At 32.6% G+C, this 16,289-nt stretch overlaps 1 protein-coding gene across 2 annotated transcripts in view; it reads right to left on the bottom strand.

Annotated features, from left to right (window-relative positions):
- Nucleotides 1–13,656, bottom strand: part of lyn (LYN proto-oncogene, Src family tyrosine kinase) — a 31,708-nt gene extending 18,052 nt beyond the window's left edge. The window contains exons 1-7 of one of the 2 annotated variants that reach the window (NM_001004543.1): nucleotides 13,518–13,656; nucleotides 6,939–7,073; nucleotides 6,719–6,770; nucleotides 6,541–6,637; nucleotides 6,357–6,455; nucleotides 2,145–2,248; nucleotides 1,908–2,057 (exon numbers count right to left, since the gene is read on the bottom strand). In NM_001004543.1, the coding sequence (NP_001004543.1) occupies nucleotides 1,908–2,057; nucleotides 2,145–2,248; nucleotides 6,357–6,455; nucleotides 6,541–6,637; nucleotides 6,719–6,770; nucleotides 6,939–7,067 (631 nt within the window). In that variant the 5' untranslated portion in view covers nucleotides 7,068–7,073; nucleotides 13,518–13,656. The remainder of the gene's footprint in view (nucleotides 1–1,907; nucleotides 2,058–2,144; nucleotides 2,249–6,356; nucleotides 6,456–6,540; nucleotides 6,638–6,718; nucleotides 6,771–6,938; nucleotides 7,074–13,517) is intronic. The other variant, XM_005163399.6, reaches the window with a different exon arrangement.
- Between the last annotated feature and the right edge of the window lie 2,633 nt (nucleotides 13,657–16,289).

The following is a 16,289-nucleotide window of genomic DNA, read 5'->3' on the forward strand; positions in this document are numbered from 1 at the left end:
TTTTTTTGGGCTGAAACAAACAAACAAAAAACCTTAAACATTACTAAATTTAATTTGCTTGTTTAAATTAAGCCCTTATAAATTGTTTGCAACAATTTTGCAGAAATATTTTTTTAGTGTATATAGGATAAATATAGAAATGCTTTAGAAATGCATATTAATTTCCAATATACTGATAAAATTCTTCAGAATCTGTATTTTAAAGTATTAGTACACAATAAAGTGTCATTTATTTAACCAGATCACAATTTTTTTTAAACATTTCTATTACTTTTTATACAAATATGTTTTATAAAAACAACTTTAAATTAAGATTTCAAGTCATATTTTTACCAAGATTTAAAATATAGAATAAATAAAAAAAATGCTTTAGAAATACATATTAATTTCCAATAAACCAATATAATGTATAATGCTTCAGAATGTGTATTTTAAAGTATAAGAATACATTAAAGTGTCATTTTATTTTTTAATTAAAATCACTAAAAATATTTAAACATTACTTTAAATACAAATATAAAAGATTTTAAGTCATATATTTCACAAAGATTTCCAGTTTATGCAATCTCACTTTGTGTTGTTTGACATGTGGTGCGTCATGGTTAAGTAACAACATCATTGCACAATGACATCACAACCTCATTTAACAACTTTTAGCAACAAATCAACCTGCAAGGAACATCCACAGAAAATGAGTTGGCAACACTTTACTTTTTTACAAAATGCACAGGTTTAGACTAACCAAGCAATGTTTTTTTTTCTAATTAAAATAAAATTAATGAATTTTCTCTCTAAACTACACAAAATAAGGAAACGACACTAGATACACTAGTGTCTAGACTAGAAAACAGCAACACTAGAAAAAAAATTATATAAAAAAAGGATCCTTGGATTTACATTTTTTTTTAGGTTAAGTGGTTGCAAACTATTTATTTGGGCTGTAACAAATAAACAAAAAAAATAAGTTGAACATTACTAAAATTAATTAGTTTGTTTATATTCAGCCAATATAAATCGTTTGCAACAATTTTGCTGAATTTTTTCCCCAGTGTATATAGAATAAATAAAGAAATGCTTTAGAAATGCATATTAATTTTTAATATACTGATGTATATAAAATGTTTAATTTTTCAGAATGTGTATTTTAAAGTATAAGAACACATTAAAGTATCATTTTATTTTTTCATCAAATCACTAAAAACATTTAAACATTTCTATTACTTTTCATACAAATATGTTTTATAACATTTTTTCAAACAACTTTACATTAAGATTTTAAGTCAAAAATTTCACCACGATTACCAGTTTAAGAAATCTTACTTTGTGTTCTTTGCAATGTTGTGCGTTATGATTCACTAACGACATCATTGCACAATGACATCACAACCTCATTAAACAAAACAACTGCAATTAGGAACATCCACAGAAAATGAGTTGGCAACACTGCCTTTTACTTTAAATACATTTAAAGGGGTAGTTTAAACCAGGAATGAAAATTCTGCTATCATTTACTCATTCTTCACCAATTGTTTCCTTCTGTTTAACACAAAAGAAGATATTTAGAATGCTGGTAGCTGGCACTCATTAACCTCCAGTAGTGTTTTTCCTACTATTGAAGTCAATGTGTGCAACATCATTTTTAAAAATATCTTCTTTTGTGCTCAACAGAGTAAAAAATATCATAAAGGTTCAAAATCATACAAGGGAGAATAAATGATTAGGCAATTTTCATTTTTGGATAAACCACTCCTTTAATACAATCAATTAACATACTGTAAATCACATCAGTATTCTAAATAACGTCTAAATTCTTGGGTGAACCACTTTTTTACTACGTTCAATAGCTATACTATACACAAGGTCAGTATTCTAAATAACTCTAAAATGTTTGCATCCTTAGTACTTACTGTGGTAATGTTTTATCATGCTGCTGATGTCACTGAACGTGATCTTTGGGGAGATGTAGTAACCGCCATTATCCAGAGATCTGATCTTATAATGTTTAACAACATCCTGGCCCTGAGCGTCTACGTCTCTGATCGATAGTGAATAACTTCCTGTTCACAACAATGCAGAAAAACGTTAAACCACTATTTTGATTAACCACAAACTCTCTTTGAGTTCAGACAGCAAATAGTAATCACCTTTTGAGGTTTCGCTCTCCCGTATGAGGTAAGATCCAGGTTTATTAGCCGGTGCCAACAGCTGTCTCTCTGCATCCTTTCTCGTGATGTCTTTATAGAACCATCTAAATTGTGCAGGATAAATCAGAACATACCAACAATGAAAACATGTGCAAGCATGAAGAAATATGTTATTACTAAAAGATTAGCTCACCCAAATATGAAAACTAATTATGTTATTAATTACCAATGTTGGATAAGTTACTTTAAAAAAAACTAATAGATTTCATCAACTAATAAACATTTCATTACTGAATGATTTTAAAATAATGAGCCTTAAAGCTTTTAAAGCAAACAATATGTGTGTAACATTTGTTTTTAAATAAAAAGTTTTTAAATGTAGAAAACTTATAAAAAACATCATTTAATGTAAATAAGTTGTCATTTAATAAGAATATGTGAATAACTCAATTTTATTTTATTTTTTAAAGATTTATTTTTAGCATTTTTGCCTTTATTAGATAGGACAGTATTAGATAGGACAGCAAGCTAAGTGGGGAAGAGAGAGGGGGCTAGAGTTGTGAAATGTACTCGAGTCAGGATTCGAACTTGGGATGCCCTGATGTGCTACTGCACCATATGTCTGTGCGCTAATCACTAGGCTATTGCGCCGAGAATAACTAAATTTTGACAAAAATGTCAGATAGAACCTTATAATTCTAAGGTAACGATTTAAAATTACTGCATGAAAATTACTGTGAACTACTGATGAATTATGGTGTAACAAAATAATCAGATTACTTTCAAGTTTCTTTGATACTCACAACATACACAAAATACACTACATAGTCAAAATTGTGGTTCTTTCATTAATTCAACATTGAACTATTACAGAGGGTTACATCACTTTATTCACATTCTGCTTTGTTATTTTAGGCTGATTAGCAATCTGTGACATACAGCACTGTCACAATACATTCCTAAACAGATCCAGCACTTTTTTTCATGCTGAAATTTATACAAGCACTCGTGCTGCATGCATCAGATGCTTCTCAAGGTCACGTTCAGCTAGGATTTTGCTGCATTAATAACTAATTATAGCCTTGTTCCCTAGTTATATTGTAACATAGTAATGCATTTAAAACGTAATGTGTTACATTGCTGTGTTCCCAGAAAATGTAATTCGAATACCAACGTATCAATAAAGTTCCAGCAGAACTCAGAAGCTGTTACTAAAGAAAGTATATCAGAGAACGTATGTACTTAGGAAACTCTTTCTGTGTAGAAAAAAACATAATGAGAACTTTTTAAACTGCCTATATTCAGTGGCGCTAAGAGAAAAATGAAAAATCATACACAGGTAAAAGTACCATTACTTTTCCAAAAATGTAGTGCAAAATGTAGAGTAAAAGTTTCTGTTGTAAATATTACTCAAAGTATGAGTAAAAAGAGGGGCGACTCGGTGGCGCAGTAGGTAGTGCTGTTCCTTCACAGCAAGAAGGTCACTAGTTCAAGCCTAGGTCATTTGGCATTTCTGTGTGGAGTTTGCATGTTTTCGCCGTGTTCATGTGGGTTCCTTTCGGGTGCTCCCGTTTCCCCCATAAGTCCAAAGAAATGCAGTATAGGTGAATTGAGTAAGCTAAATTGTCCATAGTGTATGTGTGTGAATAAGTGTGTATGGGTGTTCCCCAGTGATGGGTTGCAGCTAGAAGGGCATTCGCTGTGTAAAACATATGCTGGAAAAGTTGGCAGTTTATTCCGCTGTGCCCATTTAAAAGTACCCAAGAGTATAGAGTATCACGATGTGATCAGCTCATGCAATTTATGCATGGATGTGTACACGTACAAATCTGTAGTGCTTTAGTAAATGTTTAAGGGCATTAGGTGATTTTCAGTCCTCACACAGTAAACATCCGTCTTTACATCAGTGACATCATTGATCATTGCGTGTAAAGATTTCAGACAACTGCACACTTTTAATGCTTCCAAACGGTTTGTTGCATTTATGAAGCACTAATGTCTTGAGGTTGTTTAGTATGATGCAATTTACTTTCTATGTGCGATTTGATTGGACAAGAATCAACTTTAGCCAATCTTCAGAGACAAGCAAACAAGTAGTGACTGCAGATTGAAGGAAAATAGTGGACTAAAATTAACAAAACTAAAAGCACTAAAAATTAACTCAAGGGAAAGTAAGAGTACACATTTTTTAAATTACTTAGTAAATTACAATTCCTCATAAAAACTACTCAATTACAGTCATTTGCGTATTTGTAATTTGTTGCTTTACACCACTGCCTATATTGACAGTATTGACCTTATTCTTCAATGTGGAAGTGCGCTCGTTCTTGCGATTGTTTTAGAACTTCCGATTCGGTTGCTTTTCGGAGAAATCACCAGAAATAATAAATGGCAGAAAAAGGTCAAACTACTCGCTCTACAAACAGGTGTTTGCCTCTGCAGAGTCTAGCAGAGTTACATGAGCAGCAATATCAATGCATAAATAGCAAAATGTGATAAGAGATGAGTCCCATTCTCTGAAGCTTTTTTTTAATTGTTGCCCTCTGGAAGAAGGTTTAGAAGCCTTAAATGCTCCTCTAATAGGTATAAATTCACCTTTGTTCCAGAGGCAATAAGGCTTTGTAACGTTAACATAATTTTTATTGTATGTGTCTTTTCTTATTTCTGTTTTTTAGTATTATTTATAAAGTTATAATGAAGCATGCTAGATCGTGTTATTAATATTGCTTGAAAGTGATTTGTCTCTTTATGTGTTTGTTGTATCATGATGCTACTGCCCTAATTTAATTGCCACTGGTGGGATTAATAAAGTTGTTCAATTAAAAAAAAAAAAAACTTAAACTTATCTCATGGCAATTCATTACCTTTTGATTTAGTGGCTAATTTGTGTTCATTTACACAATCTCATTGATACATTTAAGAACGATTTGCTCAACACCCAATGAGGGGCAAAGGTGGGGTTTGGGGACACACCTTCTTTTAAAAATCCTGTTTTCACATGGATTAAATCATATGAATTTGAACAAATTGGGCAGCCTGGTGGCGCATTAAGTCACTGGTTCGAGCCTCGACTTGTCCAGTTGGCATTTCTGTGTGGAGTTTGCATGTTCTCCTCGTGTCTGCATGGATTTCCTCCTGGTGCTCAAAGACGTGCTATAGGTGAATTGGGTCAGCTAAATTGTCTGTAGTGTATGTGTGTGAATGAGAGTATATGTTTCCTAGTGATGGGTTGCTGCTGGAATGGCATCCGCTGCGTAAGACATATGCTGGATCAGTTGGCGGTTCATTCCGCTTTGGCGACCCCTGATTAATAAAGGGACTAGCCAAAAAGAAAATTAATAAATGAATTAATTTTTTCATATCAGCCACTATTCTGACAATACATAGTTGCCTCGTGAGATCGGCCTGAGAATACAATAAAGTTTTTTACCCAACTCTGTTTATTAATCACGTTGCTGTCGTTCCAATCCCCTGAGACTTTTGTTCATTTTCGGAACAAATCTGAGAGCTTTCTTATCCGACAGCAATCTCCACCAATAAATGTCCATCTGAGTTAAGCGTTCAATATGAAGCTCCAAGAACACTTTTGGGCACCAAAAAACAGTTGATTTGTTCACCTACATCTTCTCTCATGTATCAGGTCAGGGTGTGCATTTATGGTAATAAAAATGGACAATTATGTTAATTAACATCATGCAGGGGTGGATTTAGTGATTTGGATTCTGCTCCACAATTGAGGGTGGGGGACACAATTGCGATGTAATAAAACTATTTTTTTATATAAAAACTTTTTTTAGACCCTCATCACACAAAAAGTGATGGAAAATTATGTTTATATAATTTATAGGTATATTTTATGCTTAGGTGTTTTTTTTAGGGGCCTTTAGATTTTCTTGGGCCATAAGCATTGTATCTGATGCGGATGACATAGGCGAAAACAGTTTTTCTGTCCCACAAAAAGTGTTCTTGGAGCTTTGTGTAAATACAGTTTAACTGCTGAAGTTGGTTTGAAAATAATTTTTGTTCCTTCTGTGGAATTTGCTGTCAATGGAGGATGAGGGAGCTCTCAGATTTCATCTAAATACCTTAATTTGTGTCTGAAGATGAATGAAGGTCTCAGGGGTTTGGAATGACATGAGGGCGAGTCATTAATGACTGAATTTTCATTTGAGGGTGAACTAATCCCTTAAGCTTGTAATTGATCGCACTCACTCTTCTGTCTCCATAGTGTCTGCTTCTGCAACATAGTTTGAGGGAATGAAACCTTCTTTTCGTGTGGTCAAAGACCTCGCTTTCCACCACTCGCCATGCCTGGAAAATAAATCACACATCACAATAACAGCCAACGAACAAAATACTGCAGGACACTCAAAGGATGATGATGGCTTTTACTTACTCCTCAATAATTTTTAACTTCTCTCCTTTTTTAAAGCCCAGATCATCAGCGTGAATGGCTTCATATGGATATAAAGCGACAACGATTTTTTCCTTCTCTGTTTCAAGACAATGAAAAAGCAGATTTACAAAGAACTTCAAAGCTACAAAAGGATCAAAATGAAGGGATTGAAACCTACCTTCCATTTTTTGGAAAACCTGACCAGGCAGGAGACCGGCATTTTGGGAAGTCTGTGAAACACAATGTTTCTCGATCATCAGACAATCATGAAATTGTTTTAAATATATCAGAAAGCCTTTCTCTTCAAGTTTGATGAAGGTAAAATCTGCTAAATTAATCTTAAGATGATTTATTTATTTTTATTTTTTTTTATTTCCCCCATCTAGCTTACTACTTACTATAGGAGGCTTATAGGAGGTTGGATCTCTCACATATGTTTGGTCAGTACGTACTGGATGCTCTTTGTTCACTGGTTCAAGCACACATCCATTTTGGTCACCATCCAACTTGGATTTTTTACAACCCATGTTTTCCTGCAAGAAGATGAACTACTGTTAAATTTGAAGAAAATTTGTAATGAAATCAATACACACCAAATGACACCAAGGAATTATGCTTAATGGCTCTTTTGTTTGATCAATGTAACTCAAGTGAATCAATAGTTTAGACATCACAACAGTTTTTTTTAACAACAGTTGTTATTCAGGAAGAGAATATGATTTCTATTTACAGTGCTGAGCATAAATGAGCACACTTCCTATTGAAAATCTGCATTTTAATCCATTTCTAGCCAATAATTCTGAGTGCATTTAAACAAAACCATTTTAATAAACAGTTATATTGATTGATTAAAGAGTTTGGTTACTGAACATCCTTAGGAATAGAAAGATAATGCATTTAACTTCAAAGAAGTTGTTGCAGATAAAAAATACAAGCTACAAAATTTTAACACAAGTTAACATTTTTTATGTTTCTCTTGATTTTTCACGTTTATAAATTTTTTTATTCAATGTTTCTCCAATAGATTAATTTGGGTTTAGTAACGTTTGGACCGTCATCTTCAGTTTAGTTTTATTTTTTTTGTTAGAGTTGTTCCAGTTTTGGCATTGGTACTTACTAATTGAATGTATATGCACACAATATTATTGTAAATAATTCTGAAATTATTAATCTAAAAGAGATATCTGTGAGCGGTGTATTTACTCTGAGCACTGTTTATAAATTTGAGTCTTCGACCCATATCATATACAACTTATGTTATTATTTCAGAAAGGATCATTAAACCTGACACAAAATGAAGATATGAAACGAAGCAGATGCTGGTTGTTTACATGAACAAAGGTATAAATGATTTTCTCCTACACAACCAATACAAAGCTTTCTATATAAGTATTTGAAGATGTGTATTATAATAAGAAATGTTTTAAATTGTTTTAATTCTGTTTACCTCAAAGCTAAATCATTATACTGTAAAAAATAAAAACCAGATTCATTGTGAGTTTCTATTTAATAAATATTTAATATTATGCATTTTGGGCAGCACAGTGGTATAAGTCGCTGGTTCGAGTTCATAAATAACTGAGAACATGTAGTTGAATTATTCGAAAAAAAATAATTGAGGTGATGATGCATACCACACCTAAAGACATTGTTCAGATGTTTTATTCCAAGACCTTGGTCAGGTATGTAGGTTGTGAAATAAACTGTTTGGTGTAGTGATTTTAACAAAAACTATAGAAAATATATTTAAAGGGACTGTAGTGTGGTCAAGACCTGCCTGGAACAACTTTAGCTGTACTTTTATCTAAATATAAGTGCATGCCATAGAATGTTCATACACTACCTGACAAAAGTCTTGTTGCCGATCCAAGTTTTGGGAACAACAAATAATAACTTGACTTCTAGTTGATCCTTTGGTATCAGAAGTGGCTTATATGAACGGCATAGGCCTCTAGATAACGCTTATTTTACCAAAATAAAATATGATCAAGTCTTGATATTTTAATTTATTTAATTAGTCTGACTTTGCTTAGACAAAAGTTTTGTCACTGCAGGAATAATGTACAGTATAGAATATAAAGTCATGGTGCAGCAGAAAAAGGTTTAATATTGTGTGACTCCCATGAGCTTGGAAGACTCAAATAACTAATTAATAAAGACATCTGGAATGACAAAGAAAGCATTCTTGCAGGAGTTCATCAAGATTCCTTGGATTCATATTTAATGCCTTAATAATTTTCATGTCTGGTGACTGGGCTGGCCAATCCTGGAGCACTTTGACCTTCTTTGCTTTCAGGAACTTTAATGTAAAGGCTGAAGTATGAGAACAAAAAATCTACCTTCTGCCACATTTCCAAATAATCAATTAGAAGTCAAGTTATTTATTGTTACTATAATAACTGAGACCGACAACAAGACTTTTGACAGGCATTAATATTTTACTTAATGACTTTAAAAAATATATTAAAAAATATATTTACACAAAGTAACTTTTTTCATTCTAGATTATCACGATCTTAGTTTTGATCTTTGATGTATTGTTAATAATTAAAAAAACGCACAAACACAAACAAAACAATATATATTGAATAAAGCTAAAAACCTGTAACCATTGACTTCCATAGTATTGGTTTTCCCTACTATGGAAGTCGATGGTTACAGATTTTCAGCTTTCTTTAAAAGAGATTAAAGAAACTCATAAAGGTTTGGAACCACGGAAGAGTCAGCTAATAGTGAGTACATTTTTAGTTATCCTTTTAAAAGACATTATTCACTAGAGAATTCATGCTCGTTATACAGTTATATTCGTGATGGGGGCTTAATACATTTGGGAAGTGGAAAATAACGTCATAATATTGTTTCAATTGCCATACGCCACCATGAATAAAATCATTTATTAAACTGATCATTTAAAAAACATTAAAGTCAGATTAAGTCTTTAAACTGAAAGTCAACAAAGCACAAATTAAGATTCCTGCGGTGTCTAAATTTATGACCACAGTCATGGTGTTTATTTACTGATGTATTTGCATTTGAAACAGTGACGAGTGTTCATTCAAGTAGAACAGCTGCAGAGAAGTATCAAATTACTCAGAATAAAAGGCTTTTAGAGCAATCCCTAATACATGTCATAAGCATAAAAATATGCTCTCTGTGCAATAATAACCCTCTCAGCATGTTATAAGACACAACTAACACTTAAAAAACAAAACAGAAGTTGAGCCAAACACATTAAACGCTATGCCCTGTTTTACATAAATCATCAACCGAGACAGGGCTAAACAATTCCAGGTCAGAGTTTCATAGAGAAGAAACCAAGGAATTTCCCCACACATACACACAAGATGTCCTTTCCTAATTCTCACATGTAATAATTCTGTTACACATGTTTATCATATGAATGTCATAAATGCTGCGTCAACTGCACCAACAGAAACAGGATTATCAAAAGGAAATGCATGGGCAATAAATAAACTTTACGTCAGTAAGCAAGAGCATTCTTCATTTCCTTTTCTATTCACAAGGTTAAAATAAAAAATATATATATATAAAAAATGAACTGAAAACTTAAGAAAAGTTGATATATATATATATATATATATTCCCCCCACCATACCCCCCGTGTTAAGCTAATTGTTTATTTGCATTTCACTTTTATTATTTGTTACTTTCATTTTGTTTTACTAATTGTTTTTTGGTGCTTAAATTTGTTTAAAGCATTTGTTTGATGAAAATAACAGATGATATTTTCCAACCTTGAATATTGTGCGCAAGTGTGTATACTGTAAAACCCAAAAAGTTAAGGTAACTCAAACCATTAGAGGAAACTGATTGCTACAAACCATTTAAGTTCAAAACGAATCCTAATGAGTACTATCTCTTTTTGTCACATTCTTTGTAAAGTGTCCCTGAGCTCTGGAAAGGCACTATATAAATAAAAATTATTATTATTATTATTATTAATCCGTTTGCGTACATGAAACAATCTGAGCACAGTAAAACCTAATCAATTAAGAAAACTTAAACCCACTAAGGACTGTAAAGCCCCAATAAGTTAAAACAACTCAAATAGTTTGAGGTAACTGATTGCCACAAAAATCAATTGAGTTCAAAACTCTTTCAAATGATTGGAATTCTCTTCGAGTAAGATTTGAGTTGTCTACACTCATTTTGTTTGGTAAATTTGACTCTTGGGTTTTACAGTGTATGTACAGCTATAGATGATCAGTTGCTTTGACCAATGGTCAACTTTATCAATTGAAATGAGTGTAGGGTTAACTCAAAATTGACTGAAAGTTAATTCTACTCATTTGAAAAGAGTCTTGAACTCAGTGTTGAAGGTAATGAGTTAATCAAATACTTTATTACTTCAACTTAAATGAAGTAAGTTCACAGTACTCATAAAGATTAGTCTTTTAACTCAAATGGTTTGCAGCAATCGATTTCCTCAAACGGTTTGAGTTGCCTTAACTTATTGGGTTTTACAGTACTCAGTTGGTTTGAGTTCTCTTCATTTATTGGGTTTGACTGTGCTCAAATTGCTTTTTTTACTCAAATGGATTAGGTTCACAGTACTCATTAGGATTAATTTTTGAACTTAAATGGTTTGATACAATTAGTTTCCTCAAATGGTTTGAGTTACCTTAACTTTTTGGGTTTTACATTGTGGGAATTCTCTTCCAGTAAGATTCGAGTTGTCTACACTCATTTAATTTGGTGAATTTGACTATTAGGTTTTACAGTGTATGAACAGCTATACTGTAAATGATCAGTTTCTTTGGATTTAAAAGATTTATTATGTATTTATTTGAGTAAAATATTGATACATTTAACAGTAATTATTTTATATTAATACCAATTTAAAAACAACAACAACAAATATATAAATTTCTCATTTGGAGTTCCACAAAATTAAAATCAGGGGTTTCCACCAAAAATATCACAACTACTACTAATAATAATGATCATCATTTATACTTAACACACAATAAACATATATAAAAATGCTAAATAAATCAATCAAGAGTATGCCATCAAAAAAATATTTAACTCTTGCTTTTGGGCCAAGCCAGTGTCAAAAGTATAATAAAAAAATCACAGCTTTTTATTTATTTATTTTCACAAATTACTAGCCATAAATAAGTCACAGTCTCTTATTGAAACAAAGTCCACATCAGATGTTTCTACATCTCTCAATGCATCAGACTTTGATCTGTACATACATATTTAGCAGAAAATCCATGTGATATCAGAAGTAATAAGGAAGAAACCAAGGGAAAAACAGTGCCCTCTATTATGCTGAAGGTGAACGCTTGGTTAAATGACTACACTAAACGTCGGTCCTGGACTTCACTGAAGTGGTAGTATTTTTAGATGTTATTGTGCAGGAAACTAGAAACAAGGCTATAATGCTAGATTAATGTGTGAGCAAGCAGGCCACTGGGGCTGCACACTTCCTCTGGCCAGCGTCTCGAAAACGTTCAGTATGACAGGAAAGAAAAAGACACACAAAAGACCTCTCAACTACTTCTTCTCTTAAGAACGCTGTATGTGTTGATTGAAATGCAATCTAGGCTGTTTAACACTGGTTTCTAGCCTGCAGATATGGACATATTTAATAGTGTGGAGGAGAACAGTAAGTTAATACGTCTGAAAAAAATTCAAATACTATAATGGGCTTATCTGCTACAACTCGGGTCAAGTGTCGTGGTGTAACATCAAGTTGATAAATATAAATTGTTACGCTCAACTGCCCCACCAAAAAAAAAAAACAAAAAAAAAAATTGGATTGCTTTTCTTACCTTCTAATGTCGTTAGTTAACACTCAATGCATTTTTTTCAACACATCCCATCATTTCTAAAATATCAACCAATTTGGTGTATTGGTTTATGGTAAAAGCACCAGAATAAATACAAATATAAGTGTAAGACCGACTTATTTAAAAAAAAAAAATCAAAATAAAACATTTTTGAATACTAAATCACCTTTCATTACTTTGATTTCAGCAACTTTACACCTTTCAATGTTGATTTCTTACTAAATCAACGTTCATTCTTTAAATGACTATAACAGTCATTAATTTAAACAGTCAAAACATGGTTAACCATTTGGTAGAGCAGGCAGTTAAAAGGGTAAAACAAATAAAGACCAGAAATAACTCAGGAAGGGGTTTTCACAGTGACGCCAAAATATTTTCATAGATTTTAATAACCTAAATAACTTTTTTTTTTCCACCATAAAGAACTTAAAGGTTTCATGGTGGCACAGATGCAAATAAGTAAAGCAAAACAAACAGTAAAATGGGAATCTAACATGATATTAGAATGAACAATTTAAAATTTAATTTCTATATAATTCAATTCAATATAATAATATTCTAGATAATGAAAAAAAAAATTATGCTTCATCTTTCAAATCATTGTAGGCTACAGTACTTGCAAACTATTGACTGGTAGGCTACCTATAATATATGTGTGTGTGTGTGTGTGTGTGTGTGTGTACAGTGTATAGTCAACATTTTAAGTGAATCAAAAAACTGATAAAAAAAAGAGACAAGAATAGGTTGTTCGACAGTTTTAGGACAACTTGATGAAATGTTTGAGTCCACTTTAAATGTTTACTACTAATACACACGTACTGTACACTGATGTTGTGTTTTGTATACTGTGAGTGGGGTCTGGCCAAAATAAACTAAAGCCAGCTAAGATGAAAGTCATGACCATGAGTTAATAATTATTCATATTTTACCGCCTTTTCATTTCTCCAGGAAATCACTAAGCTAACACGCTTTTATCTTGTTTTTGCACCCTCAACATACACATCATTGATTTATTTCTCTTATTCCAAAGCTCTCATATAAAGTAAATACAAACACCGGTTAAAACGTTACATTATTTACATTTACTGTAACAGCGCAGCAACACACCCAGACAATCTTTTGTAGAGAACAGCAGAAAAGAAGGAAATGTCTACCTACCCGTCAGACTGTCAGAAAACGGTTAACTCGCATTTAAAGGGACTTGTTTCTGAGAGGAATGACCGTCGAGTGCGCGCTCTCTGACTCTCATTGAAGCGCCACACACACGCACACAAACGCAGAATGAGGAACCAGAGAGTGGACGACTGGTGTTTTTACCGTTCTTTCAACTTCCTGGTACTATTCATCGTGTTCACCAGACTTCTGTTTTGTCTGTTTGCATAAAACCACTGTTCCATTACGGCCATAAAGTCCAGACTCTTAAAAGCAGTGGCAAAACATGCGACTATGTTTTACTCAATATGATTTATACTTTACAAACACACAATACATTTATTTGTAAAACCAGGTGAATGGAAAGAAATTGATACATAATCAAACAAATGAATAGTGTACAACAAACTGTAATACTGGCATCTAATATAATTGTTATAATTGAAATGAAAACATAATTTTACTTACAGTACAGTGAAATAGTATCTGAAAGATAGATGTGTATACCGATATTCGGAATATTTTAGTAAAACTAAATCAATAACGACATATCTCTCTAAAAATCTGAGAAGTATTTATTAATAATGCAAATTTTTATAATGATAGTATCAATAGCTCATTGTTATTTCAAACTAAAATGTTTTTAAATCTGTATAGAGCTTTTATTTAGGCAGAAATCCACAAGGATACTTCTCTTTCGAAACTTCTCATTTGTTAACAGTAGATTTAGAAATTTCGGAAGACTTACATTTTCTCATCATTATTATAGCGCTTTCATAATGCAGAGGCAGTTTCACATAAATCAGAGGTGCCCAAATTTGGTCCTGGAGGACCGGTGTCCTGCATAGTTTAAATCTAACTGCAAATTAAAGACACCTTGGCTAACTTATCAAGCTCTTTGTAAACTTGCTTAAAATGTTCTGGCAGGTGTGTTGAGTCAAGTTGGAGCTAAACTCTGCAGGACACCAGCCCTTCAGGATTGAGCTTGGGCACTTCTAACATAGATGAAGAAAAAAAAAAAAAAAAAACAGTACCATATTTAAAATTTTGCAACATTTTAGCATATCAGACAGGCAGAAGACTGGTGGTACAATGCGGGTGTAGTTCAAGTAAAACTGGTTCAGTTCATTTTAATACAAATGTCACTGCTGAAGTTCGGTCCAAAGTAAAGCAGCTCCACCTACCCAAAGCAGGCTAGAGGAGACCCAGTTCTCCTCTGACCTAACAGAAAAGAATCAGAGCTGCAGTCTAAAAGACATTGTAGGACTTGTGAAAGACGAGCTTGATGATGAGCACAATGTGGATCATTTTACTGTGAACCGAGACCATAGTCCTGTATAAGTTTTACTGTTATATAAATACAACATAGATTTTGTGGAACTAATAATTGTGGCAAACCATACCACATCCTCAGGAGTGATAATAATTACTCATTACAATGTTGACAATTTCCTGTAGAATCTACAGCAACTTACTGGCAGAAGTTCGCCAGGATTTTACTGTAGATCAAATACAGCAAAATGCTGTATTTACATTCACAGCACTATTTAGCATGTGCATTTATAGTATCGTACATCTTTAAAATATACAGTAATTTTTACATAAAAATAACAAAGGCATAACTGCCCTACGTCAAAATAAAATGCAGGTCATATTACAGTAAAATACTGTGTAATTTACAAAAAAAAAAAAAAAAAGCTAATAGTGAATATAATAACTACTTTTGTTAGTTGAATTTGGCGAGTGCAAATTTTAGGATGGATAGGAGGTAATGTTTTCTAAAGGTGTATCCAAACCGTGTCTGGGCGAGGTTCAGTTCAGCAGTTTGAGAAACTGACACCAATAATCCGATTTTAATGCGATTAAGTTAATACGCTGATTAAGAATCTATCACGTAAACATTGATTATTGATTAATTTAATCAGATTAAGGTCATAATCAAACTAAAAAGACATCGGATTAATACATTTGGAGTATGCCGGTTTAGTAGCATTATTGAAGTGCAGACATGTAAACGCCTTAATTCAAAAAATTACCGTTGTGTAGGATTTTTTGCCGCATTTCGTGACATGTAGTCTGTACACACAAGGATGTTTGACACTATTATATGAACCTACAGAGTCAGGGAAGCTGCGTTTTTTTTTTTCTCTCCATATGGTGTGAGGTATCAAACTCCATTAATCAGGGTTTCTGCGGTATTCACCAAGTTAAATTTAAGACTTTTTAAGACATTTTAAGAATGAAATTTTAGACTTATACAGGGTTAAATGCTAAGAATGTGTTTGAATATCCCAGTTTGAAAAGATTCTCACTTGCCATATCTAAAAATGATTAAAATTTAATATGGTTTGTTATCCTTCACTCCTGCCAATTGGTGAAGTTTTTTCTTCGCCACTGGCTTGCTTGGTTCGGGACTTGTAGAGCTGCCCATCAATGGATTTGCTCTACAGTGTTTTGACTATCAGCAGTGAATATTAAACCACACTGACCTGAACTAAACTCTGAAAACTGAACTGAAACTTTCATTTCACCATAGTCTTCTATGTGAAGCTGCTTTGACACAATCTATATTGTAAAAGTGCTATACAAATAAAATGAATTCAACTGAATTGAATTAATATATTTACATAATACAACAATAATATAGTTCGAATATTTCTTTTTAATTAATTTTCAAATATATCCATTTACAAACCCTATAACCCTTACTAAGAATAGAACAAAACATAGCTATCAACTACTTCAGACTACAATAATAACCATTTACTATTAAAAAAT

Source organism: Danio rerio, chromosome 2 (genome assembly GCF_049306965.1).
Source record: "Danio rerio strain Tuebingen ecotype United States chromosome 2, GRCz12tu, whole genome shotgun sequence".
Classification (NCBI taxonomy): Eukaryota; Metazoa; Chordata; class Actinopteri; order Cypriniformes; family Danionidae; genus Danio; species Danio rerio.